The sequence below is a fragment of the Drosophila rhopaloa genome, unplaced genomic scaffold (assembly GCF_018152115.1).
Source record: "Drosophila rhopaloa isolate 14029-0021.01 unplaced genomic scaffold, ASM1815211v1 contig_156, whole genome shotgun sequence".
NCBI lineage: Eukaryota > Metazoa > Arthropoda > Insecta > Diptera > Drosophilidae > Drosophila > Drosophila rhopaloa.
The window spans coordinates 431,676-458,321 of record NW_025335035.1 but is presented as its reverse complement, the minus strand read 5'-3'; the positions used below and the strand labels follow the sequence as shown (position 1 = coordinate 458,321).

General features: G+C 35.4%; 1 protein-coding gene across 4 annotated transcripts in view; it reads right to left on the bottom strand.

Annotated features, from left to right (window-relative positions):
* The window catches only part of LOC108044588 (dnaJ homolog subfamily C member 16), a 605,143-nt gene that overhangs the window by 323,432 nt on the left and 255,065 nt on the right, over positions 1 to 26,646 (bottom strand). For all 4 annotated transcript variants that reach the window (XM_044457445.1, XM_044457448.1, XM_044457447.1 and 1 more), the window contains one exon: positions 23,009 to 23,223. In XM_044457445.1, the coding sequence (XP_044313380.1) occupies positions 23,009 to 23,223 (215 nt within the window). The remainder of the gene's footprint in view (positions 1 to 23,008; positions 23,224 to 26,646) is intronic.

The window sequence follows — 26,646 nt, the reverse complement described above, 5'->3', positions numbered from 1 at the left end:
TCCGGTCCCGAAAAAATTAAAAGATCTTCGTTCTCTTCAGGGCATGTCAGGCTATTATAGACGGTTCATAAAAGACTATGCAAAAATAGCAAAGCCTTTAACCATTCTCCTAAGAGGCGAAGAAGGCCGTATATCTAAGACCAAGTCAAGCAAAACTGCTATAAACCTGAGCAAAGATTCGATTACAGCATTCGAGAAACTTAAAAATACCTTCGTCTCCAGAGATGTAACCCTTTCATATCCAGATTTCGGAAAAGAATTCCAGCCGACTATCGATGCTTTAAGCTACGCAATAGGCGCAGTATTGGAACAAAATCATAGGCCAATAACGTTCGTTTTACGCACACTGTCAAAAACAGAAGAAAACTATGCAACCAACGAAAGAGAGATGCTTGCTATAGATTGGGCTCTGCAAAGCTTAAGTCATTACCTTTAAGGTTATTCGAAGATGGTAATTTATACGGATCACCAATCCTTGAGTTTTTTAAATAGGGTAAATAATCATAACGCTAAGCTAAAACGCTGGAGAGATCTTATTGGTTAGTATAACCACGAGATCAGGTACAAGCCCAGAGTAGCTAACGTAGTAGCGGATGCGCTAAATAAATTCAATCAGCTCCTCAGGATCAGTCCATAGCGACGAAACCTTATCACACAACCTCATATTTTCGGTAGAAGCTCCCATCTATGTATTTAAAAACCAGATATACTTACTGACAGCTGACACAGATTCCTATAGTTATGAAATACCATTTCCAACATACCACAGACATATAATTAAACAAAATTCTTACACGGAAGAAAAACTTATAGCAATTCTTACTACCAGACTTGACCCTAAGCTTATAAACGGAATAATTACGTCCGAAGAAGTAATGGGAAAAATTCAAAACATTTACCCCAGCTATTTCAACTCATACAAAATAAGGTTTACTCAAAACGAAATAGACGATGTAACTTCAGAATCTCAACAAAACGAAATAATTACACTTGAACATAAAAGAGCCCATAGACGCAAAAGAAGATAAAATACAAATTTTAAAAAATTGCTTTTTTCCACAAGCAGTAAAGAAAATCCAAGTAATAGCCTGTCAAACTTGTAAAGAATCGAAATGCGATAGACACCCCCAAAAAGGAGAAATCCAACCGACCCCTATTCCTAATTACCCAGGAGAAATAGTTCACATTGATATTTATATTACAGAGAAACATAGAATCTTAACAGGAATCGACAAATTTTCAAAATAAGTAAAAATTTTACAGTCAAGAGCATCTGAAGATATAAAAAATCCGTTGAGGGAAATGTTAATTGCTTTCGGTATGCCGAAATGGATAATAATGGACAACGAACGCTCATTAGGGTCAGCAGCAATCAAGTTCATGTTAGAAGATGAACTCAAAATATCAGTGCACACGACTGCTCCGTATGCATAGACAAGTAACGGACAAATAGAGAGATTTCAGGAATATAATAAATCGATCCATTCTGTAACAAAAGAAAGCCCCATAAACATATTTTTTAGAAGCACAATCTCCAGTTCAGCAGAAGACAGAAAAAAACGAGAAGAAATTAAACAGAAAATCCAGAAGAAACAAACGGCCGACCTCGAATACCACAATCAATGCAAAATACAACCAAAACTTTTTAAGCCAGGCGACGTAGTCCACGTAAAAATAGACAGAAGATTAGGAACAAAACTTACACCTAGATACAAAGCTGAGAAGGTAGCAGAAAATAAAATGACCACTATTAAAACACAAACCGGAAAAATCATACATAAAAATAATATAACAACATAATTTTTCAGGCTATTTCTACCGACATGCCTGGGCATAACCACAGTCCTCGACAAATCATCTCACTCGAAACCGGGATAGCGGCTAAGAAAGACGGAACATTTAAAATCATCCACATATTAAACTTACACAGCTATGAAGAAACTCTGGCGTAGTTAGAAGATTCATTTCATTCACTCACCTCATCTCATCCATTACACCCTATCTCTCCTACGAATTAAAACAGATTCATACTGATTTACGCATTCTTCAAACACAAAAAAGACAAAAAAGGGCAATAGAAGCAATAGGTACTGCATGAAAATGGCTGGCGGGATCACCAGACCACCACGACTACAAAATCTTAGAAAATAAGATAAATGAGCATTTAGAAAACAACGATAAACAAGTAGTAATTACCAAATTAATTAATCAAAAAATTAACCAACTTACTAATGCAACTAACGCAATATTAAAAGTTACCCAGAGCTCGGAAGAAGTCGTAAATCAGAAAGCAAATATTTTAAAGTATAAAATTCAATTAATAAAAGAAGAAATAACCAATATAATATACGCAATTACATGGGCCAAAAAAAACAATAAACTCTTTTGTATTCACAAGCACAGAAACCACAGTTGTGGAAGATATCTTTAAAAAAGAAAACGACTTTTTTTTATCGTAGAGGAATTATTGGAATTTGCTAAAGTAAAATAAACCACAAATGGCAAAGACCTCATTTATATTCTAAGCCTCCCAACTATTAAAACTGATAATTGTAGAACTTTAAAAATTAAAGCAATAAAAAAAGCCCAAAAAATCAATGATATAAAATATGAAAATTTGTTAGAATGTAAGATACAATTATTTGCATTTAAAAAACCTTGCGAGTTCCATAATGATAAGACAATTTGTAGTTCAGAAAATTTGTTAGATTTGAACCTTCGAGAACCAGAATGTAAGATGATCAACAATCAACACATACCAGATTTCGAGGAAATACTGCCAGGCACCATACTGCTGAACGACTTCAATAGGCCAGTCTCGCTAGACGAAAAACTCCTACAACTGCAAGGCTCCTTCATAATACAATACCGTAATTCAACAGTAACTATCGGGAAAACTACTTACAAGTCAAGGGAAATCAACTTAGTCGAACCAGAACCTCCGTTATTCCAACTAACGGGAGAAAAGACGAAGTTAGAGGAGTTCTCATACTACAAATGGTCAAGGAACTCAATATTAACAACACAAAAGCGCTGGAAAAACTAAGAAGCAAAACAACTATAGAATCTTCCGTTAGCTACGGATCAGCCATCATTCTACTTCTACTAATAATAGGATCGATCACGGAACTCCTACGAAGACGTAAGCCAACGGAAAGTACATCAGCTTCCGTGCCAGAAACGCAAGAAAAGCCCCACATTCCGGACCTATACTCTATGTCGTTGCGGCCGAGGACAGTCGCGTTTAAGGAGGGAAGAGTTAGCACCCGAAATTATATAAAGACTCAGACATAAGTAAGAGTAGACATTGATTGTACAACACATGCCCTCAATAAAGTTCACACGAACTAAGCCACGTGCGCTGAGCTTGCACCTTTCGGTCAGCGATCGTGGGAATGCAGAATAGCCAATTTCCAAAGTTGACCAAACTCGGTCAAGTGCATACAACAAAAACAATAACTTGAATGCATTGGCCAATGCGACAGCGAAGAAGAGCAGCAACCAATAATAATAAAGAACGTTAGCAGAAGCGGCAGCAGCGGCAGAGACGGTGGCAGCGATGGAGCGACGCGTAGTCATAATGAATAATTGCTTAGCTTAATTAAAATCAGTTCTTAATCCAAACTAATAAAGTAGAGTTTGATTTTTTTATATGAAAATAATAATCAGTCTTTTAACTTATATAATAAAATACTATTGTCTTTTTATTGTGGGCGGTCAATTTTTTTGATAAAAAAAATATCGATACGATATTTTTAAAATTTTCGACAACCCTACTTAAAAGCCGAGTCTTGTGGAGGGAAGTTTTTCGAAAGTTGTAATTCTGCAAAATATATTGGACGAATCGTTTTGAAATTTTTTTTTTACAACAACAAATAACTGGGATTTTTGACTTTCAAGTGTTCTTAAAAGTCGGAAGAAAATTAAAATATAAAAACTGACTTGGAAAAATTTGTAATTTAAATAATTTTATTTTTTCAATTCAGGTGATTCTGTGATTAGTTACAATGTATACCACAAAACCGTCGAGGTGCCGCTGGAGATTGTATATATGTTCAAACATGAACACGTTTTACAGATATATTTTTGTCGACCGTATCTTACAATGAGGTCATAAATTGTAACCCGAATATGGGATGTCCAGAGAAGGGTCGAATATCCTAGGCACATAAGCGATAACAGATGTGCACTATAAAAACCCAACGATAAGCAGGTATGTCTGCGTGGGTCATAAGATAAGAGTAAAATAAGATTCTCATGTTAGCTACGTAAGAGTTGAATATTAATAAAGAAATCAGTTTGAAATGGTAACTCAACAAATGAAGACGTCCTTATTTCGGGTCGCTCTATTCATTTTGGTTCTTCGAGGAGCTCTAAAAGTCATCCCCCACCAGTGGTAAGAGACTTAGAGTTATAAGCCAGCACATTAAAAATCTAAGGTTGCGAAATAAAATCTCTTGTTACCCCCCACCAGTGGTAAGGAACAGAGAAAAATAAATAATACAAATAAACATAAATATTCAAAAGAATTTTTTATTGTTTTAATTTAAAAACACCTCTGTTAGGCTTAAAATATAGCCAAAGGTTGTTTCAAAAAATATATAAACCCATTTAAAAAAAAAAAGTGCGGTAAGGCGTGCTTGAGGCCTAAACATCAGCGATACGGTTATCGGTATATGTAGGTTAAAAAAAAAAAAGTGCTAAATCGACAAAATCCGGTATTTTCGAAACAAAATTATAACATTTTGGTGCTTTAAAAAAAAAATATATAGATATATATTTTGAAGTATACGAGGCTACGTCAGCGTCTACAGTGGCAGCAGCATCTACAGCAGCAGCAAATACTGGAGCAACAACTACGGTAGCAGAGAGTATATCAGCAACGGCGACTACAGCTTCGGGAACTGCAACTACAACATCAGCAACGGCGACTACAGCTTCGGCAACTGCAACTACAACATCACCAACGGCGACTACAGCTTCGGGAACTGCAACTACAACATCAGCAACGGCGACTACAGCTTCGGCAACTGCAACTACAACATCGGCGACAACTACAGGATCGCCTAAAAACAGCAGCAGCTACGGACAACAGATAAGATATTTAAGATAATTTATTTTTCTATATTTAATATATATATATAAAAAAAAATGGTGTCCGAGCAATATTTAAGCGTGCTCAAAAGGCAGGCCGAAATAAATAAGAACTGCAGGGAAATTAGCGAGAAAGGTGGACGAAATTTCACTACCGAAGAATTACGTTTTATAAACGAATTGGAAAGTGAATTTAGGTCCAACCATGAAAGTTTAATTAAAGCAGGTGTTATAGATCATGAATACTTTACAAGAAAGAGGTATGATCAGGTTTTAAGCACAATAAGTCAACTAAAATTTGAATATGAAGATTTAAAAAAACAACCTAGTGAGAAAAAAGAAGAAAAAGGAGCTTCATTAAATAAAAAATTATTGAACTTAGAGAATATTTGAATGAGACTTATATAGAAATGCGGGACGGTAAGCTGAATATGGTACATGTTAGAAAGAACAGGATACATTTTCTGTGGCAAACTATCTCGAACATAAAACTAGATATTGGTAGTTGTAGTTTCGACCAAGAATTAACTCTTAGCGAAGTAGAATTTGACGTTCAAAATATTTATGTTAAAATAAATGAGAAGATAATAGAACGAGATTCGATTAAAATGGAGGCTATGGGTAAAATTGAATACTTACCAAGTCTACCTAAAATTGAGGTACCCACATTTAGCGGAGATGCTAAAGACTGGGACCTTTTTCAGGAATTGTATGTGGAATTGATACATACAAGGGAAGGTCTGACTACCTCCCTGAAATTCAATTATTCGAAAGGTGGTCGCTCACCTATTATTAGGTTCCGCGGAAAATTATGATGCCGCTTGGGAGCTTCTGACCAAGCGGTACGAAAATCATCGAAAAATTTTCTCGGAGCAATTGAATCGCTTGATGGACTTGACGGGTTTAAATATTGATTCTGTCAAGCAAATAAAGCATTTTATTGATACAGCAAATTAAGCAATATACATCGTAAAGGTGAAGGCCAATCTGACCGACAAAGTTGATGTGTTATTTGCTCATATGGTGCTCAGAAAATTCAATACGCAGACTCTTCAATTATATGAAAGTCATATTAAAAAAACCAAAGACATACAGAAACTATCTGATGTTATGGATTTTTTGGAGCAGCGATTATGTGCCACTTGCTCTTTTCAGGAAGAAAAACCTGTTAAAAAAATGTCAAATGTGGCAAATAGTTTCAACTTTAAACAAGTTAGTTATTCAAATTGGGGAGAAAAATGTCCGATCTGCAAAATGATGGGGCATTTCACAACTCAATGCCACAGATTTAGAGGACTGAATCCCAAAGAGCGATTGGAAATCGCTAAAAAAGTGCAACTATGTACAAGATGCCTAAAATATTCTTCTAATCAAAAATGATCAAGCGAATATTTATGTTCCTTGTGCAATAAATCACATCACACGATGCTTCATATAAACACTCAAAAACGCGAAAAAGTCAACACTTGTGTGACTGCCACTCAGGCATTACTTGCAACAGCAAAAATTCAAGTGAAATCTGCCAACGGCGATTTCGAAAGTTTAAGAGCTCTCTTTGATAGTGGATCGCAAAGCAATATCATATCAGAGGAGGCAGCACAAATACTAAAACTGCCAAAAATTAAAACTAAGACGGAAATTAGTGGGATACTCTACAGATACTTGTGTATCCAAATATTAAATTAAAATGACAATTAAACCCCCTAACTCGAAGAAGGCGTTAGTGACTGAGGCAATAATATTGCCCAAATTAATGAAAGCTTTACCGATTAAAGAAGTAAATATAGATAAGACAAAATGGCAAAATTATTCATTAGCTGACCCGGACTTTAATAAGCCAGGCCGAGTTGATGTAATTATTGGAGCCGATCTATATACACAAATTTTAAAAAAGGGTATAGCAAAAATTAATGGTCTATTAGGCCAGAATACAAATTTCGGTTGGATCATTTCTGGGTGCACTAAGGGTACTCATTCGATAGTGGCAACTACTATCGAAGTGCAAGATTTAGAACGTTTTTGGGTGTTAGAAAATGAAGATAAAAATGATGTAGAAACCGAAGTTTGTGAAGACAATTTTTATGAAAACCACCTCTATTTCAAATGGTAGGTATATTGTTCGAATTCCATTTAAGGACGATACATCCTTAGGGGAATCAAAGTCACAAGCAATGGCTCGATTGATAAACATGGAGAAGAAGTTTCAGCGAAATGAAAAACTTAGAAATGCCTATAAAACGTTTATGAAAGAATATATTGATCTTGGACATATGGTTGAGTCAAAAAGGGAAGGAAAATACTACCTACCCCATCAAGCCGTACTTAGAGATTCCAGTCTAACTACAAAGCTAAGAGTAGTGTTTGATGCCTCGGCAAAAACGACTAAAAACAAAAACCTAAATGATATCATGTGGGTAGGGCCTAGAGTTCAGAAAGAAATTTTTGATATAATTTTGAGTTGGCGTAAATGGGAATACGTCATATCAGCGGACATAGAAAAAATGTACCGACAAATATTCATTGATGAAAAAGATCAAGAATACCAATATATATTATGGAGAGACTCTCCTGAAGACAAAATAAAATCTTACAAATTAAAAACAATAACTTATGGGACCGCCTCAGCTCCATATTTAGCTACTAGAGTTCTAGTAGATATAGCAGATAATTGTAAGAATGATGAAATTGGAAGAATAATTAGAAATGATTTCTACATGGATGATCTCATGACAGGATCCAATTTAGTGGAAAGTGCCATAAACATTATAGAGCAGATTTCTAGCGAATTTATGAAAGTTAATCTGAATTTACGGAAATGGATTTCGAATAAGAAAGAAATATTAATGGTAGTAGAAGATAATGGCGACAACAAGATAATAAGTATCAAAGAAAATGGGTTCGTGAAAACATTGGGACTTCAATGGGAACCCCAAAAGGATGAGTTTAAATTCAACGTTAATTTAGGGAATGCTAAAAAAGAAAATAAACGAACAGTACTTTCCACTTTATCTAAAATTTATAATCCGTTAGGATGGTTAGCTCCAGTAACTATCACAGGAAAGCTGTTTGTGCAGAAACTTTGGCTGTCTGAAAATAGCTGGGTTCAAGAGTTATCAAAAGATAATGCCCAAGAATGGACGGCCTATAAAGAAAAACTTTTACTATTGGAAAAAATCAGAATACCTAGATGGATCCAAAGTAATTTTAATTCGATTGTTGAACTGCATGGGTTTGCAGACGCGTCTGAAAAAGCATACGCGGCAGTAGTATATGCTAAAGTAGGAAGATTGATTACAATAATAGCTAGCAAAAGCAGGGTAAATCCAATCAAAACACACTGTAACACTTTGTTGCAGTGCATTCATAAAGGCCCGGTCAAAAAACCCAAGTGGCCGAACACGAGTCGATCGGCGCGCTCACAGAAAGTGCAAGTGTCAGCATTCTGTTACACGCGCCGGCCGAACTCAAGTGCATGCATATACCCTCGCGCTCCAGCTTAAGAGAGCATAATTTAATACATATAATATATAGGTACATAGCCGTCTCTCTGCCGCCGCCTGCGAGCAGCGCAGCTACGAGACTTAGACTTAATTAGACTTAAAGAATATTGTAAAAACACAGAGACATTTTGATCGTTGGAGCGGCACCTTTGCTGCTCCTTCTAAATAAAAAACACAAATTGGAACCAAACAGAATTAACTTATTTCATGGCGACCGTGACAGGACCACAAGGAGCAGCGAATCGGGAAGATTAATAATACAATGAGGATACAAGGAGGATATACACAAAAAACACACGTCTGAGTGAGTAGAGTGTGCGTGATGGTACGTGGAGGTCAGAAGAATAAAATTAATAAAAGAATAGCCCGCATAAAGTGGCTGCTATTTGCTCAATCAACACCGCCCGCGTGGACGACGGCGCTAAAACTTTATAATGAGCTTGAATTTTTAAAGGAAACCCTCCAAAATAGAGTACCACAAGGCACAACTCACTCAGCAACCCAAATACAAATAATAAATGAAAAACTAATAACGAAACCAAATATTCCCAAGCCACTGCCGAAACGACCACAAGTCTGCCCGACCGACTGCCCCGGACCTCTCAACTCTGCGGCATGCAATTCCGCATGCATGAAGCCGAAGACCAGTGCGAAGACCAGCACCGGTACCGCCTGAGCCCATAGGCCCAGGACAGCAGCAGCAGATATCAAGCGTGGGAGGCATGACCGCCACCTGCGCCTTCGAAGGAGCGTCAGCGTAGCCAAACCGGCGACGACCAGTTGACGTAGAAGGAAGAAAGAGAAATCAACCAAGCTGGAAGCAAAAATTTTTTTCTAGCAACATCAATCTATATTGGGTACATATACTCTTGATAATCATTGTTGTTATCATGTGCGTCACTCTCTTTTACAAAATTTACAAGCTGCATATTAATTGTATGAAAAAAAGGTATATGAGCCGGGGAAATGACCTGGATAAAATATAAGCATCAAAATAAATAAATAAAAAAAAATAAAATAAAATAAAATAAAAACAGCACAAACAACAGTGATTACACATAAATATATTTCATAAATGTTAACACCTAAATTATAAGAAAATGGAATACAATAAAAATGAATAAATAAAAATAAAAAATATATATTAAATAAAAATGGCTACACTAAAGGCAATTAGAGACACGTATGATAGGGACATTCACTTTAAAGAAAGAATTCTGCAATTAGTTTCAGCAACTTCAGTGAGCATTTATGGTTTAGAAAATTTATATATTGAAACATTTATTTTAGATACTTCTTCACTAATACATTGCACAAGCACCCAAAAGGGAATTGTATTATCCACTATTCCAGGCGTACAAGTTAGATCGGTAGTAGACGAGCACCCAATACTAGGTAGAGCAATAGTAATGACAGTTTTCAAGAAATAATTCATATCCATAATATAATGGAATGGAATTATAGACGAATAAATTATACAAGCTAATAAATAAAAAAAAAAAAAATAAATATAAAAATATTTCAATATATTCTTCTTACAAAGTATGGCTAAACTAAAGGCATGGAATGGAACAAATTGTACGGGGAATTATCAAACATTAAAACTTATTTTGACAGATCATACAAGTCACTAACCCAGAATAGACCTATCCAAAAGAACACGGTTAAGAAGCATGTTGAATTATTAGTAGAGTGCTTTAATGAAGCGCTAATGCTAATACATGATCACAGGGAAAGATTAAATCAAGATCATTGGTCACAGGTATCGAAACTTTTGATACGACTACGATCTAATTTAATATTTGTTAAACAAAAGTTCAGTTTAGAAATATCGGTACAACACTCCAATAGCAGTTGACACTGCACCTGACCCGGAATCAACAGAAACGAACGAATCGGAGTCAGAAGAGCTTCCCGAAGTAAACCTCAAAATAGAAGATGACGATTTGAATAATCTTACTATTCCGGCTATATACACTGATCTGGACAATTCAACAGATTCAGATACTTCGACTGTAATAGAAAACAAAATAAGTAACTCTATCACAATGGCACAATCAAATATTGATTTTATTAATACAGCATCCAAGCTTATACCAGTTTTTGACGGTAAGGCTGAAAATTTAACAAGCTTCATTGATGCTTTACAAATAATAGAATCAATAAAAGGCGAGCACGAAGAATTAGCTGTTTCCATAATTAAAACAAAGCTTAAAGGTGTCGCCAGAAATCTAATCGGTAATGAAACAATAGACACAGGTGCAGACATTTCCATTTTAAAAGAAACTTCGGATAACTTCCAAAACATCCAAGATGATTACATCATAGACATAAAAGGCATAAGTAAAGAAATAACCAAATCCCAAGGTTTAGTTTCTATGGAGATACAGACAACTAAATACATAATTCCACACGATTTTCATATCGTAAATTCACATTTCCCTATTCCATGCGATGGAATATTAGGCATCGACTTTATTAAAAAATACAACTGTCAATTAGACTTCAAGCCATCTGAAGATTGGCTCATAATTAGACCCAATAATTTAAAATTTCCAATTAATGTACCAATAGCTCATAGTTCTGGCAATAATTCAATACTTCTGCCAGCAAGATCCCAAGTTATTCGGAAAATTGAACTTAATTCAAAAGAAGACAGTGTATTAATTCCAAATCAGGAAATTCAGCATGGTATTTACGTTGCAAATACCATAGCAACATCCAATAATGCCTTCATAAGATTAATAAACACAACAAATACCGACCAAGTAGTCAGTACAGATAACCTAACATAACTTTCGAACTACGATGTAGTCAACACAAATCCAGACAATAGAAAAAAATCCGTACTATCACAACTTTCAAAAAACTTCCCTCCACAGTTCAAGGCACAGCTTTCTAGCTTATGCACCCAGTATAGCGATATATTCGGATTGGAAACCGAATCAGTAACCACAAATAATTTTTATAAACAGAAACTGAGATTAAAAGATGATGAACCAGTCTATATAAAGAACTATCGAAGCCGACACAGTCAGGTGAACGAAATACAAAAGCAAGTAGGAAAATTAATCTCTGACGGGATTGTCGAACCGTCAGTATCCGAATATAATAGCCCATTGTTACTTGTTCCTAAGAAATCATCCCCTGGGTCAAATGTAAAGAAATGGCGATTAGTAATTGACTACCGCCAGATTAATAAAAAATTACTATCTGATAAATTCCCATTACCTAGAATTGATGATATTTTAGATCAACTAGGTCGAGCAAAATACTTTTCATGTCTTGACTTAATGTCAGGATTCCATCAAATTGAACTAGAAAAAGGTTCAAGAGATATAACGTCTTTTTCAACGAGCAACGGCTCATATCGCTTCACGCGATTACCATTCGGATTAAAAATAGCTCCTAATTCGTTTCAGAGGATGATGACTATTGCGTTCTCTGGTCTAGAACCTTCTCAAGCATTCCTTTATATGGATGACTTAATAGTAATTGGTTGTTCCGAAAAACATATGCTTAAGAACTTAACAGATGTTTTTGAGAAATGTAGGAAATACAACCTAAAGTTACATCCAGAAAAATGTTCATTTTTTATGCATGAAGTGACTTTTCTAGGTCATAAATGCACTGATAAAGGAATACTTCCAGATGACAAGAAATACGATGTCATTATGAACTACCCAGTTCCGCACGACGCGGACAGTGCTAGACGTTTCATAGCATTCTGTAACTATTATAGACGTTTTATAAAAAATTTCGCCGACTATTCACGGCACATAACAAGATTATGTAAAAAGAATGTTCCTTCTAAATGGACGGATGAGTGTGAATATGCATTTCAATACTTAAAAACAAAACTTATGGAACCTACCTTGCTACAATATCCAGATTTCACTAAAGAATTCTGTATAATAACAGATGCAAGTAAGCAAGCATGTGGAGCGGTTTTAACTCAAAACCATAATGGTCTCCAACTTCCCATTGCATACGCATTAAGAGCATTTACAACAGGTGAAAGTAACAAATGTACTACTGAGCAGGAATTAGCTGCAATTCATTGTGCGATATTACATTTCAGACCATATATATATGGAAAACATTTCTTAATAAAAACAGACCATAGACCTTTAACATACCTTTTCTCAATGATCAACCCCAGTTCTAAACTGACACGTATGAGGCTCGAACTAGAAGAATACGACTTTACAGTCGAATATTTAAAGGGAAAAGATAATTATGTAGCTGATGCGTTATCAAGGATAACCATCAAAGATATACAAAATATAACTGGAAATATATTGAAAGTCACTACTAGATATCAAAGTAGACAAAAATTCCGCGCGGAAAATCAAGAACAAGAATTGCCTACGCAATCTCTAAATAAAGCTTCCAAGCCCAACGTATACGACGTCATAAACAATGATGAAGTACGTAAAGTAGTGACCTTGCAGATAAAAAATACGTTATGTTTATTTAAACAAGGCAGAAAAATTACTGCAAGATATGATGTTAGCGATTTATATACTAATGGAGTTATTGACTTAGATCAATTTTTCCAAAGGCTTGAAATGCAAGCCGGTATACATAAAATCAGCCAACTCAAAGTGGCACCGTGGGAAAATATCTTTGAACATACTTCAATAGATAATTTCAAATTAATGGGCAATGAAATCTTGAAAACATTAAGAGTAGCGCTACTCAACCCGGTGACCCAAATAACAAATTTAAAAGAAAAAGAAGCAATTTTGTCTACATTTCATGATGATCCAATTCAAGGAGGTCATACTGGCATATCAAAAACTTTGGCCAAAGTAAAAAGACACTATTACTGGAAAAGTATGTCTAAAGATATAACTGAGTACGTAAGAAAATGTAAAAAATGCCAGAAAGCCAAAATAACTAAACACACAAAGACCCCTTTAACAATTACAGACACACCAATAAATGCTTTCGACAGAGTGATAGTGGACACAATTGGTCCACTACCAAAATCAGAAAATGGCAATGAGTATACAGTCACTTTAATATGTGATTTAACTAAGTATTTAGTTGCCATACCTGTTCCGAATAAAAATGCTAATACTGTCGCTAAAGCAATATTTGAATCTTTTATCCTGAAGTACGGTTCATTACGGACATGGGAACAGAATATAAGAATTCAATTATAGACGATTTGTGCAAATATTTAAATATTGAAAATATTACATCCACAGCACACCACCACCAGACAGTTGGAACAATAGAAAGAAGTCATAGAACTTTCAATGAGTACATAAGATCTTACATATCGGTGGATAAAACTGATTGGGACGTATGGCTTCAATATTTTGTCTTTTGTTTCAACACGACCCCCTCTATGGCACATACTTATTGTCCATATGAGCTAGTATTCGGTAAAACAAGTAATTTACCGAAACATTTTAATAGCATAGACAGTGTAGAAGCACTATATAATATAGATGACTATGCTAAGGAGAGTAAGTATAGATTAGAAGTAGCCTATAAAAGAGCTAGAGTTATGTTAGAAGCAAATAAGAATAGAAATAAACTAATATACGATCATAAAGTAAGGGATATAGATATATCAGTAGGTGACCAAGTTTTATTAAAAAACGAGACAGGTCATAAGTTAGATCCTAAATATACAGGTCCGTATAAAATAACGGAAATAGGAGAAAGAAATAACATTATAATAATGAATAACAAAAACAAAAAGTTCATAAGGATAGATTAAAAACGTTTATTTCATAATTGCATTTAGCATGGCCATGCATAGAAATACTTCTTTCTTAAATAAGAATACTATTATAAATTCCATTCTCTTTATATCAAAAAAAAAATTAAAAAAAAAAAATTAAAAAAAAAATTTTAATAAAAAAAAATTGTTATTATTCCTTTAAGTAAAATATACCAATAAAATAACTTCATAATATATTACGTTATTTTTCAAAAGGAGGGAGATGTAGTATGCGCATATATTGAATATCTACTGTAAACACACTGTAACACTTTGTTGCAGTGCATTCATAAAGGCCCGGTCAAAAAACCCAAGTGGCCGAACACGAGTCGATCGGCGCGCTCACAGAAAGTGCAAGTGTCAGCATTCTGTTACACGCGCCGGCCGAACTCAAGTGCATGCATATACCCTCGCGCTCCAGCTTAAGAGAGCATAATTTAATACATATAATATATAGGTACATAGCCGTCTCTCTGCCGCCGCCTGCGAGCAGCGCAGCTACGAGACTTAGACTTAATTAGACTTAAAGAATATTGTAAAAACACAGAGACATTTTGATCGTTGGAGCGGAACCTTTGCTGCTCCTACTAAATAAAAAACACAAATTGGAACCAAACAGAATAAACTTATTTCACTAGGATATCCAAGCTTGGGTTAATAATGAGTATGCTAATGTTGATGTTGTTTTGTCAACTATCAAATGCATCACTCACCGTCGAAAATACGCCTAAGTATCAAATTGAAAAAAAATAAGTAAAACGGCAGCCATATATTTGGATCCAATGGGCGAAGTAGAAATTGTCTCATCCTCTTGGAATTTGGTTGTTTTCTATAATATGGATGCTTATTTTGAAATGATAAGCAAAGGAAGCGCTCTAGTGAACAAGATGAGACGGGTGTGTAAGAAACTTCATAGTTTCGAGGATCAATGTAACCTTGTTCTAGACAATACTTTTAAACAACTAACTGAATTAGAAGAAAATAATAAATTATTCATGGCGCATAGTAAGCAAAGAACGAAACGTGCTCCATTTGAGTTCATGGGGTCCTTGTATCACATACTGTTTGGGATTATGGATGAGGATGATAGGGTACAAATGGAGCAAAATATGAAAAACTTGTTAGATAACCAACACAGCCTAAACGATCTAGGAAAAAAGCAACTGTCTATCGTGGATTCGACGGCTAATATCCTTAAAAAGACAAATGAGGAAGTCAATAATAATTTCAATTACATGAATGAACGTATAGAGAATATGACGGCGGTAAATTTCTTTATGGTCACAAAGCAGTTGACTAGTCTAATTGAAGATTGTGAAAGGACACAAGCAGGTATAATTAGTTTGTTAATTGATATAAATCATGGACGGCTGAACACTAATATTCTCAAGCCAAGCCAACTGAAAAGCGAGATATCGAAAATCAAGGAAAGTCTATCTGAGACACTAGTATTACCAGGAAAAAGAACTGGAACAGAGTTAAAAGAGGTATATACGCTTTTAATAGCTAGGGGACTGTTTGTAGACAAAAAATTGATAATCAATGCTAAGATACCATTGTTTAGCAGACACCCATCGAAATTATATAAAGTAATACCAGTGCCAGTTTGGTCAGAAGAGAGTTTGCTGATAGCCAGCTTAAATTCAGAGTACTTAGTGTACAATTTTGAGGTTGATTCATATCATTTAATGACGGAGACCACTTTGAACAAATGTCAAAAGTGGCAGGCCCAAAGAAGAGTTTGTGAAGGAAATTGGCCATGGAGTAATGCCAACGATTTGGCATGTGAATTGAGACCGCTAAAACCATATAGACCAGCTAATTGCGTATACAAGCGCATTTTATATTCTAGTTCATACTGGGTTGAATTAGAGGCAAAAAGCACTTGGCTATTTAAAGTGCGTTTTAACGCCAAAGTAAGAATTCAATGTCAAAACACCCAGATGGATGTAGTTAATTTGCCAGAAGAAGGAATTTTAACACTAAGGTCGGATTGCACAGCTCGCACTGACGATAAGATATTAGTAGCGCAATATAATATAAACTCAGAGAGGCAAGACACATTATTATCAGCGTATGTAGGTGATATCACGGATGTTCCGAAAATCGTTTGGAGTCCATTTGAAAATCACACAAAAAACCATAGTGCCGAAATTGATAGACTTACAAAGGAATTAGCACATTTGAAAGGAATTCATATAGAATTAAAGGGGTTAAATGTACATCACATATCTGGTCATACCTTTCTGATTTTAAGTATCGTAATTATTGTAATTCTAATAATATATGCCATACAAAAATGTAACTTAAGCAGGAAACTGCAAGCCATAACGTTTGGAGGCCGTTTGCAAGATGTTTAAAATATGAATGTATGATTGTTTAATTAAAAAATGTTAGCATATTATAAAATTGTATAGATTATAAGTCAAAGTTTAAAACGACACACCTAATCTTGCTGGCCCTTGGCAGAATGTTCAAACATGAACACGTTTTACAGATATTTTTTTGTCGACCGTATCTTACAATGAGGTCATAAATTGTATCCCGAATATGGGATGTCCAGAGAAGGGTTGAATATCCTAGGCACATAAGCGATAACAGATGTGCACTATAAAAACCCAACGATAAGCAGGTATGTATGCGTGGGTCATAAGATAAGAGTAAAATAAGATTCTCATGTTAGCTACGTAAGAGTTGAATATTAATAAAGAAATCAGTTTGAAATAGTAACTCAACAAATAAATACGTCCTTATTTCGGGTCGCTCTATTCAATATATCTCACTCACTTTTTAATATTTTTGGATGCAAATTTTCACACATATTGTTTAAATGTTGTATTATTACATGAAAAATAAAAATGTTACTTAGACTACTCGTATCGTTAATAAAAATTCGAAAAAAATTACCGATTTTTCAGTGAATCAACCATACTCCACCCTTAAGTTGTAGCGATAGTATTTGCTATGTATATACCTGGCTGAATTTCTTGGCTTGGAATCAATACATCAATACAGACTACTTGGGATCTTGCTAACTGAAATTTTGGGTTATTGCCAGAACTGTATGTTATTGAAACATAAATTGGAAATCTTAAATTACTTGATCTAATTATAGGCCAGTCTTAAGATGGCTTGAAGTCAAGTAGTTGTATTTTTTAATGAAATCGATTCCTAATATTCTATAACAAATGGCAAATTGTAAATTTATAAAATGAAATTATGTTGATTGACATGTTAAAAAGAAAATTTCTTTACCTGTTGAAACATTACTGAAGGATACGAATATATTTTGACTGAGGTTGATGGTGTGAATAATATGGTTCCCTATTGTTGAGTATCTTAAGGCTGTTGGGAGTTTCCCAAAGCGTTTTGGGCTACCCTAACATTGCTACTGTTATTGGAGATTTTACCTCCATTTTGACGATTGTTCCATCTGAAATTCCCAAGTCCTGTATTGTTGTTGTTGCTGTTATAGTTATATTGGCCGTTATTGTTGTTATAATTATTTCTATTATAATTATTATTATAACCGCGGCCATTGCCTCTACCACGAAAATTACGTCTGAGTATTTACCGCGATAAGCCTGACCTCTTTGAGTGTAGAAGTCGCGTTGTCCGTCATTTATATGCTACAATTGTTTGCTTTATCTTAAAGAACAACTTCTTGAGAACATTTCCCCAAATTTTCAGAGATTTGAGCAGTAGAAAAAAAGTTACAGCGCTCCTAGCCGCGCGCCTCCTCCCCGCCCAAACCCAAACTTGAAACTTTAGACGCGAATATCTCGAAATGGTGTTTTTTGAAAAATGACTTTGCGGTGATATGGATTGGCGAAAAACTAATAAACTAATTTCTTAATCGTAATGAATTTTATTAGTACTTGAACGAAACGTTTTTTCATGTAAAAATTTTTATTTCGCCGAAATAGATAGTTTTATAAGAATTTTAGCGTCCAAAAACGTCATTTTTTGCATAAAACGTTCCCGTATGCACAAAAAAAACAAATTTTAAAAACGTTCCTTCAAGTACAGGATACTACTTTAAACTAATAAAATATTTTTATTTTTTCGGTTTCAGTTGACCCGTTCGTCAGGGGGAATTATCACCCCAATGCTCTTAAAAAAAAGGAGTTCAAAAGTTCAAAAACAGCCACACCTTAAAAAATATTAAATATTTTTTCAAAATTTTTTGCATAAACATTGTCAACAATCTAAACTTTCAGAAAATATAATCATTCATTTAATAAAAACAATAGTTACATACATAAAAAAATCCAAACTTTCCTATTTTTTTCGACAAAAAAAGGTATATACCCCCTTAATATACTTGGTCACATCTTCATTCATTGAGCGCTTGATGTTCACAATTTTTGGTCATGTCTCGAATCGCTTCTTTGCTGCCGAGCTTATCAGCATGTTCATATAACAAATATTAGCAATTTTTGCTTTTATTACGTCTGAAATTTCTCGTACAATCGTGTCTTGTCACGGTCGCCAGGTAATGGTTTTAGTAAAGTTTATTATCCTTTTGTTAGATATTAACATAGCAGTTTAAATAAAATCGAATAATTTTCTCTCGAGCACATCGTGCCCATTTGGTGGTCACTTATTAATTTATTCGTTAGATCTCGAATAAAAATGGCAATTATGTATATCAGTCGGTACTTATGTATATCAATGTATATAAATTGCGGCGATAAATTTGACGCCTAAGAGAGAGAGAGTATTATGCCCACATAGTAACGGAGCGGTCGCGCATGCTTGACATGCCGACTCAGCACTTAGGCTGCCCACTGCATTCTTGTGTTGTCATATTACTTCGCACTCTAAGTGCTGGGAACATTTTGTTTAAAACAAATGCTACATTGTATTTGAGATATGGCATTCTGCGTGAGCATATTACACAAGATCATAAGCTTAAGTTTATATCAGGAGCGCTTCAGAATAAGTTTCAGATCTAAATGTATTATTTATCATTACATTAATGTTAGCAAATATCTGCCAGCATAAACATAGTACCCGACTCAAATCAAGTGGGACGGGCAAGGACAGGTGAGTTAGGATGTTAGTTACAATTAATTTAAGAGAGCATTCAGAAAATATCAAAAATACAGTTCGTTATATTGCGAACATAAAACGCGAAATGGATCATGTACCTCAAAATACGTCTTACAAATATCGAGGGCAATAGGTCAAAAGTGACAAGTAGACTTTACAGGGATGGAAAACCTTATTTGACCCAATAGGTAGCTTGACACCATGGCAGGTCCGACGATCCTTGAGGGAGGGCACGTTCAGTAGACGCAGTCTATACATGTAATATGGTAGGTGACGATGTGTTTCCCAGTTTAAACCACGTAAAGCAAACAAAAGGAACTGTTTCTGTACCGATTCGATCCGATTACGGAATTTATGCGTTCAAGATCATTCGACCCAATAGACTTTGTAGTGAGGAGAAGCCTCTCCCGATAAAAGGACATAAAGTTACATTTAGAGTTGTTTAAAAACAGCAAATTCTGGATGCACCAAGAATGCAGTTTGTTCAGATCGGCTTGCAAAAGTTCATGGGAATTGGGATTCAATAACGGCAAACAAAGTTTTACGTCGTCAGCATACATCATAACATGAGAAGAGAAAAATACTTGAAAAATGAAAATTCCAAACAGTAGGGGTCCTAGGTGGCCACCTTGCGGAACACCAGAGGTCACGTGAACAAGGTTAGAGATTGTGCTTTTAAAAGCTACTCTCTGAGTCGGTTCGACAGGTATGTTGAAATCCACTTAGTCAACGTGATCGGGAATCCTAATAGTATTAGTTTTTTTCAATAATAACTGATGGTTCACGGAATCGAAAGCTTTACTGAAGTCCGGAAAAAAATAACATCAGTTTGATTTTTAAAAGTGCTTCTCATGACTGAAGGAAATTCAAGAAGAAGTCGTTGACCTTCGTTTCATAAAGCCATGCTGAGTTGGAAATCGCGTTTTGCAATACCGCTGTAGTTTTAAATGTCCGATTTGCTTCCCTTTTTATGTAGTGGAATGTTATAAAAGATTCCTTCCAAACTTCAGGGAAATGCGAATGTAGGAGGAATATCTGAAAAAGTTTAGATAATGGTTTGCACAAAGCATCGGCACATTTTTTTATAACACAGCTCGGAGCAAGATCAGGGACCGATGAGAAAGACATCTTGATCGTTTGCAGATTTTGTAAGACATCAACCTCACTAATTAGGAGCGTGAAAATACAGTTGGAGTAAGGAAGAGGGTATGGGTAGGATGAAGTGTTATCGTAACTGAAAGACGGGTACGTGGACTGGAATAATTTTGCAAATAAGTTCGCAATATCGGAATCACTAGAGGCGGATGTAGTATCAAGGTGAAGGCAAAATGGAAATTGCTGCGATTTTTGTTTTAAATTAACAAATGGTTAGTACTGCTTGGGGTTGACATGGAATTCGATTCTGCAACGGTTTAGGTAACTATTCTAACAATTGGAAATGTGGACTAAGAAATTTCAACGAGCAATTAAATACCTCGAATGGTCAACTTGTAGTCCGGTTCTCTTAAATTTCTTTAAAAGTCTGGACATGGAGTTTTTCAGGAAAGAGAGCCAACGAGAGAACCAAGGGGGCTTATGAGACACGTTTGCAGAGGGAAATGAGGGAAGGAACGTATCAACAGCTGAATAGAGTATACCGTAAAACTATTCTACAATATGTAAGGGATCATCGTTTGAATCCATAAAAGACAAATCGAGTTACTATAAATGCCTATTCATTTCTGGATCGATTACGGGAAGCGTCTTCAGGATTGGAGAGAGGGCTAATTCAAGTTACGAATGCATTGGCGAACTCCGAGGCAAAAAAAGGAGTGGAGCAGTTTAAGATTGAGTTCAGTTGTCCTAAAGAAAGATCAATAAGACCATGGGCCTTGGTGGGAACGAGAGCACTTGAATCAGTTGATGGCATGCAAGAAATGGCAGGGAGGTGAAAGTCGCCCATAACAATAAGATGATCGTTATTGCCAAGGGTTGAATGAATACTCTGTATATGAGCCAAATGCTGAAGGTAGAGGCTAATATCAGACCGAAGGGGAATATACGAGCATGATATAAAAATGAAATAATCGTGATGCTTAATCCGAACTGCAACAAACTCTTATGTGCTGTCCGTACCAATTATCAGAATTCGTTGAGAGACAAAATCGGGCTTGACGGCAATAAAAACACCACCGTCAAGACGTACTGAGCGGTCTCATCTATATATAAAATAATTTACAGCAAATATTTTGCAGTCAGACAGAGGAATTAAGCCAAGTTTCGGTAAAAGCAATCACAATGGCATCAAAGGTGACACTGTTGACTTGCAGTTTACTAAGTTTGCCCAATAAGCTGCGATATTCTGGTAGCGTAGGGCAAAAGAATTATTAAGTTTTTTGGAACGTTGGTTGAAGGAATCTGAGGCCAGTGGACCCGAGGAATAAGCATGTTTACGTACTCGTGAACAATAACATGTTCATGCCATATAGAAACATCGGGAGTCTTATCAAGATTTTCCTCAGGAAGTCTAATTTTAAACGAAAGGCAGTTTTTGACGTCATCTTCAGAAGCACCAGGATTGAGGCGGAAGACAAAAATTAGCTTTTATTGTGCAACGTCCAATAAGGGCTTAGGTTCCCTTTGAGCGACCCCAGATAAGGTTGACTGCGATGGTCCCGTGTTCGTATTAGAAGAGAGGTGTGGGCCCAGAGGAACCGTCTGCCGTGCAGCCGTCAGCAACATCAGCAAAGGCCTGGTAGCCTAACGGCCTTTAAAGTTGTATTCAGCCTCTTCAAACCGAGTAAATAAGTCCTTAAATTCGGCCAATAAGGACTGGTACTCCAGATCGGTTTGCCTTAATATTTACTTTAATATGATGACAACTGGGACAGATCCAATCCAGGTTAGAATTTGATTTAGTCCGGTCTGCAATTAGGCCAGCACTGTGCCCAAGGTCGGCACATTTAGGGTGAGCAATGTTGTCACACAGCCAGCAACCAATTGTGGGTTGTCCAGAGGTGATTTTAAAAGGCAAGGCTTGCAACAGGCAGACATAGTAAATTGTTATGTTGTAGATGTAGAAAGCTCAGCTTGCAGTTGGGTCGGTGATAAGCTTTACGCGCGTGTGTATCTGGGCAACTTATTGTTATTATCAAATCAATTAACTTGTTACGCAAACGATGTGTTCTTGAGGATAATTTAAAGTTCTGTTTCAGATCAAAGATCCAACCAAATATTGGATCCTGGTAAAAATAGTTTTATTAACTTGATGTGGGCTGGTAATGATGCAATTAACGTAAACTGAAAGCAGCCTGCTCAAGCTGATGCAGAGTCCTCATAAATTGCCCTAGCACTATAAAGACACCTCGAACTCTAAGGGCCATCATATACAAAATAATTTATATTTAAACTCATTTAATACCTTTTAAGAGAAAACGGACCGAATCTGTTGATGATCCTGCTAAAAATGATGGTCGGAAATGTTTTTTTCACTGCTTTGCTGTCTTCTGACAGAATTTGCAATATATAAATCTTTTGTACGAAGATTTGGCGCAATTTAGTTGAATGCATATTCGACAACAAATTATTTTATTTCAGTTTTTGTATTTTTCATAAGCTTTTGGATCGTGAATATACTTACTTTCTAACATGGCCTGTGATGATAGTCTAGGTAAAACCAAGTATTGATTGTTAGAAACCACATCTATCAATGTTTGAATTGGGATGTCCGGCATACGAATACTTGCTACGTAGTTCGTTGAGTCTTCATTGAATATAAGTACTGTGTCCAAGCTCGTATTAATTTTCAAGCGAGCAATTATATTATTTGATTGCAAACTGTTCATATTAACAAATCTAAAAATAAATTTTAAATTAATTTAGTTTTAATATTTCAATTGTATTAATACAATATAAATATTTTTGTACCTATTTGTAAAAAAAATAAAAGTTATCTTCATGCCACAAAAAGGGTGCATGCAACTATCGCTTCTGAGCTTCAATAAGACTACGTGACTAGTAAAATAAAGAGTCAAATAGTTAAAAAACAAGAAAGAAAAGCTTACTTCGGGTGGAGCCGAAGTTGATATTGCATTATATTATGTAAATTATATTCTCCAACGCTATTCATATGATGCATTTTTAATACTCATAAAAGATCTCAACTTCCTAACTTTAAAAACACCAAAGATATGGCATTTCCAATGGTTCAGTTATATGGCAGCTATAGGATATAGTCGGCCGATCCTTATGAAATGGTAGGTCGGATTGATTGGCCAAAAATAAAACCCATTGAAAATCCCAACTAACTTTACAAACACGAAAGTTATGGCATTTCCGATCACTCAGTTATATGGCAGCTATAGGATATAGTGGGCCGATCCCGGCCGTTCCGACTTATATACTGCGTGCAAGGGAATGAAGGGTGTGTGCAAAGTTTCAATTCGATAGCTTTAAAACTGAGAGACTAGTTTGCGTAGAAACAGACAGACGGACAGACGGACAGACAGACGGACAGACAGACGGACATGGCTATATCAACTCAGGAGGTGATCCTGATCAAGAATATATATACTTTATAGGGTCGGAGATGTCTCCTTCACTGCGTTGCACACTTTTGACCAAAATTATAATACCCTCTGCAAGGGTATAAAAACAAAGCTTTAAAAATTATTACACCTACATAATTTTACACGTCTGCACCGTCGGACGTGGAGGTTAATACTAGTTGTTATTAAGTAAGTGTCTGTAAATGTGAGCGCAATTTTCAACGTCTGTTTTGTAGTTCAGTCTTATGCCTGTGGGTGTGTTTGTTATATGTAACATTTCTATGTTTAAGCGTTTTTTGTAAGGTTGTTCTTGTTCCAAAATAGTCGTTGCTTCAAAATTTGGCGAGTGACCACTGGTTTTACAGTGGACTATAGGTGCTATTTTTTGTATGTTAGCTTGGTGTCTTAATTTGAAGTCTGATCTGTGTTGTGATATTCGAGTTTTTAGTTTGGATTTGGTTGTTCCTACATATATGTCATATTGGCACATTTTTCAATTGTATCGCCATTGCATGGTATTTTATATACAACATTGTTTTTGTCAAACATTTGTATTTTGGACTTTGTCTTGTTGAATATTGGTCGTAGGGTATTGTTGGGCTTGTGTGCTTTTGTTATTTTTTTGATTATTGTAAAATTCTGACTTTTAAGGCGTTCTGATAGTCTTGGTATTTATGTTACGGACATGTATTGTGAAGGTTTTCTACATTTTGTTTTTTGTTCCATATTTTGGTGCCTTTAAATTAATGTTCTAATTAGATGGTTTGGGAAGTCGTTGTCCTTTAAAATTTGTCTTATTTCATTTTTGGTTTCTTCATGAAAAATGTTGTCCGAAATGGATAGCATCCGTTGTATACAACCTACTGCTGTACTGATAATCATTGTTTTAAGGTGTTTTGAGTTAAAGTTGATGATTCGTCCGGATGCTGTTGGTTTTTTATACCACTTTAGTTTTAGAATTTTATATTTTTATTCCACAAAAAAGTACTAAACATTATAATAAAACAACAAACATGACTTAATGAAGCAACTAAGCAAAAGCGTAAAGGAAACCAAAGAAATTCTGGAGAGGCAGTTAAACTCAGCTGACTTACAAACGTTTAATAAGAGCGATAGATATGTCGCGAATAAACAACAACAACATTGAAAGAGAGAAATGAGAGGAAGTATAGAAAACTACAAAAGGAACGGAATAATATATTCACGAACAATAACAAAACGAACGATTTGTTTGTCAACAAAACGAATGTGTAGTTCCCGCCAGACGTAAAAGCACTCTTGCAAAGGGTCCAAAGTTTGCGATACCAATAGAGAAGAAGAATTTCCCTCTCCTTAAGTATATAGGGGCCGTCGAGGAATTGGTGCAAACTCTTACAGGTAAAGAGCAACAAGAAGAGTCACTTATTAAAGATCATATGACGTCGGTTCGGGAAAGTGCAATAGATCGCGCAATACTAGACACAGTGGGGCAGACACGAAAATCTTTAAGGGAAAATGACGAAATACTAATTTTAACTTCTGACAAAGGAAACAAGACAATTGCTATGGACAAAAATACTTACAATCAAAAACTGAATAACATTTTGGAGGACAGGAACACATATCGGATTTTACGAAAGGATATAACATCGAAACTTTAAACAAAAAACAATGAATTAGCGGAAAATCACAAAAGTCACGACAACGGCTTACCACCACGTATATACGGACTACCAAAAATCTACAAGGAAGGGACTCCATTAAGACCCATTTGCTCATCTATTGTATCACCATCACACGGACTATGTAAATATATTTCAAACATATTAAAAAACATCACCATAGACTCTAGCTACAACATCAAAAACTCAGTAGAATTTAAAGAAGAATCAACAACACGTACATCTGTGATTATGAAAAATTAATATCATTTGATGTAGTCTCACTATTTCCCAGCATACCTATATACCTTGCACTAGACACAATTAGAGAAAAATGTACAAAAATAAAAGAACATACAAATATGCCGAAAAAAATGTTTATGGACATAGTACAATTTTGCATACAAGACATCAACATTTTTCATGAAGAAACCAAAAATGAATATTTGTTGAATAGTGTAAGGCGGGAGCGGGAGCGCAATAAAGCTTTAATCGCTCTCGCGAATTCGCCCCGTTTCTCGCCCGTTCGTTAAGTTAGGCTTAAGCGTTTTTATAATGAAATTAAAGAGTCAGTTGTTAAATGAACCTCATTACGCAAACTCCCTTTCGTCGTCAAAAATAAAATCGAATTTTCCCTGCAATCATAAGTTTCGCGTTCCTTAATACAAAACAGTATTAAATTTTCAAACAAATTTTAAAGGACAACGACTTCCCAAACCATCTAATTAGAACATTAATTAAAAGACACCAAAACATGAAACAAAAAACAAAATGTAGAGAACGTACACAATACATGTTCGTAACATATATACCAAGACTATCAGAACGCCTTAAAAAGTCAGAATTTTACAATAATCAAAATATAACAAAAGCACACAAGCCTAACAATACCCTACGACCAATATTCAACTAGACCAAGTCCAAAATACAAATGACAAAAACATTGTTGTATATAAAATACCATGCAATGGAGATACTAATGAAAAATGTGCCAATATGACATTATTCGTTGCGTCTTCACAGTGAACGCTCGTGTTTTTGTTTTGCGCTCCGATTTTTTATTTTTCTTATTGAAACCACCGGGGTTTACT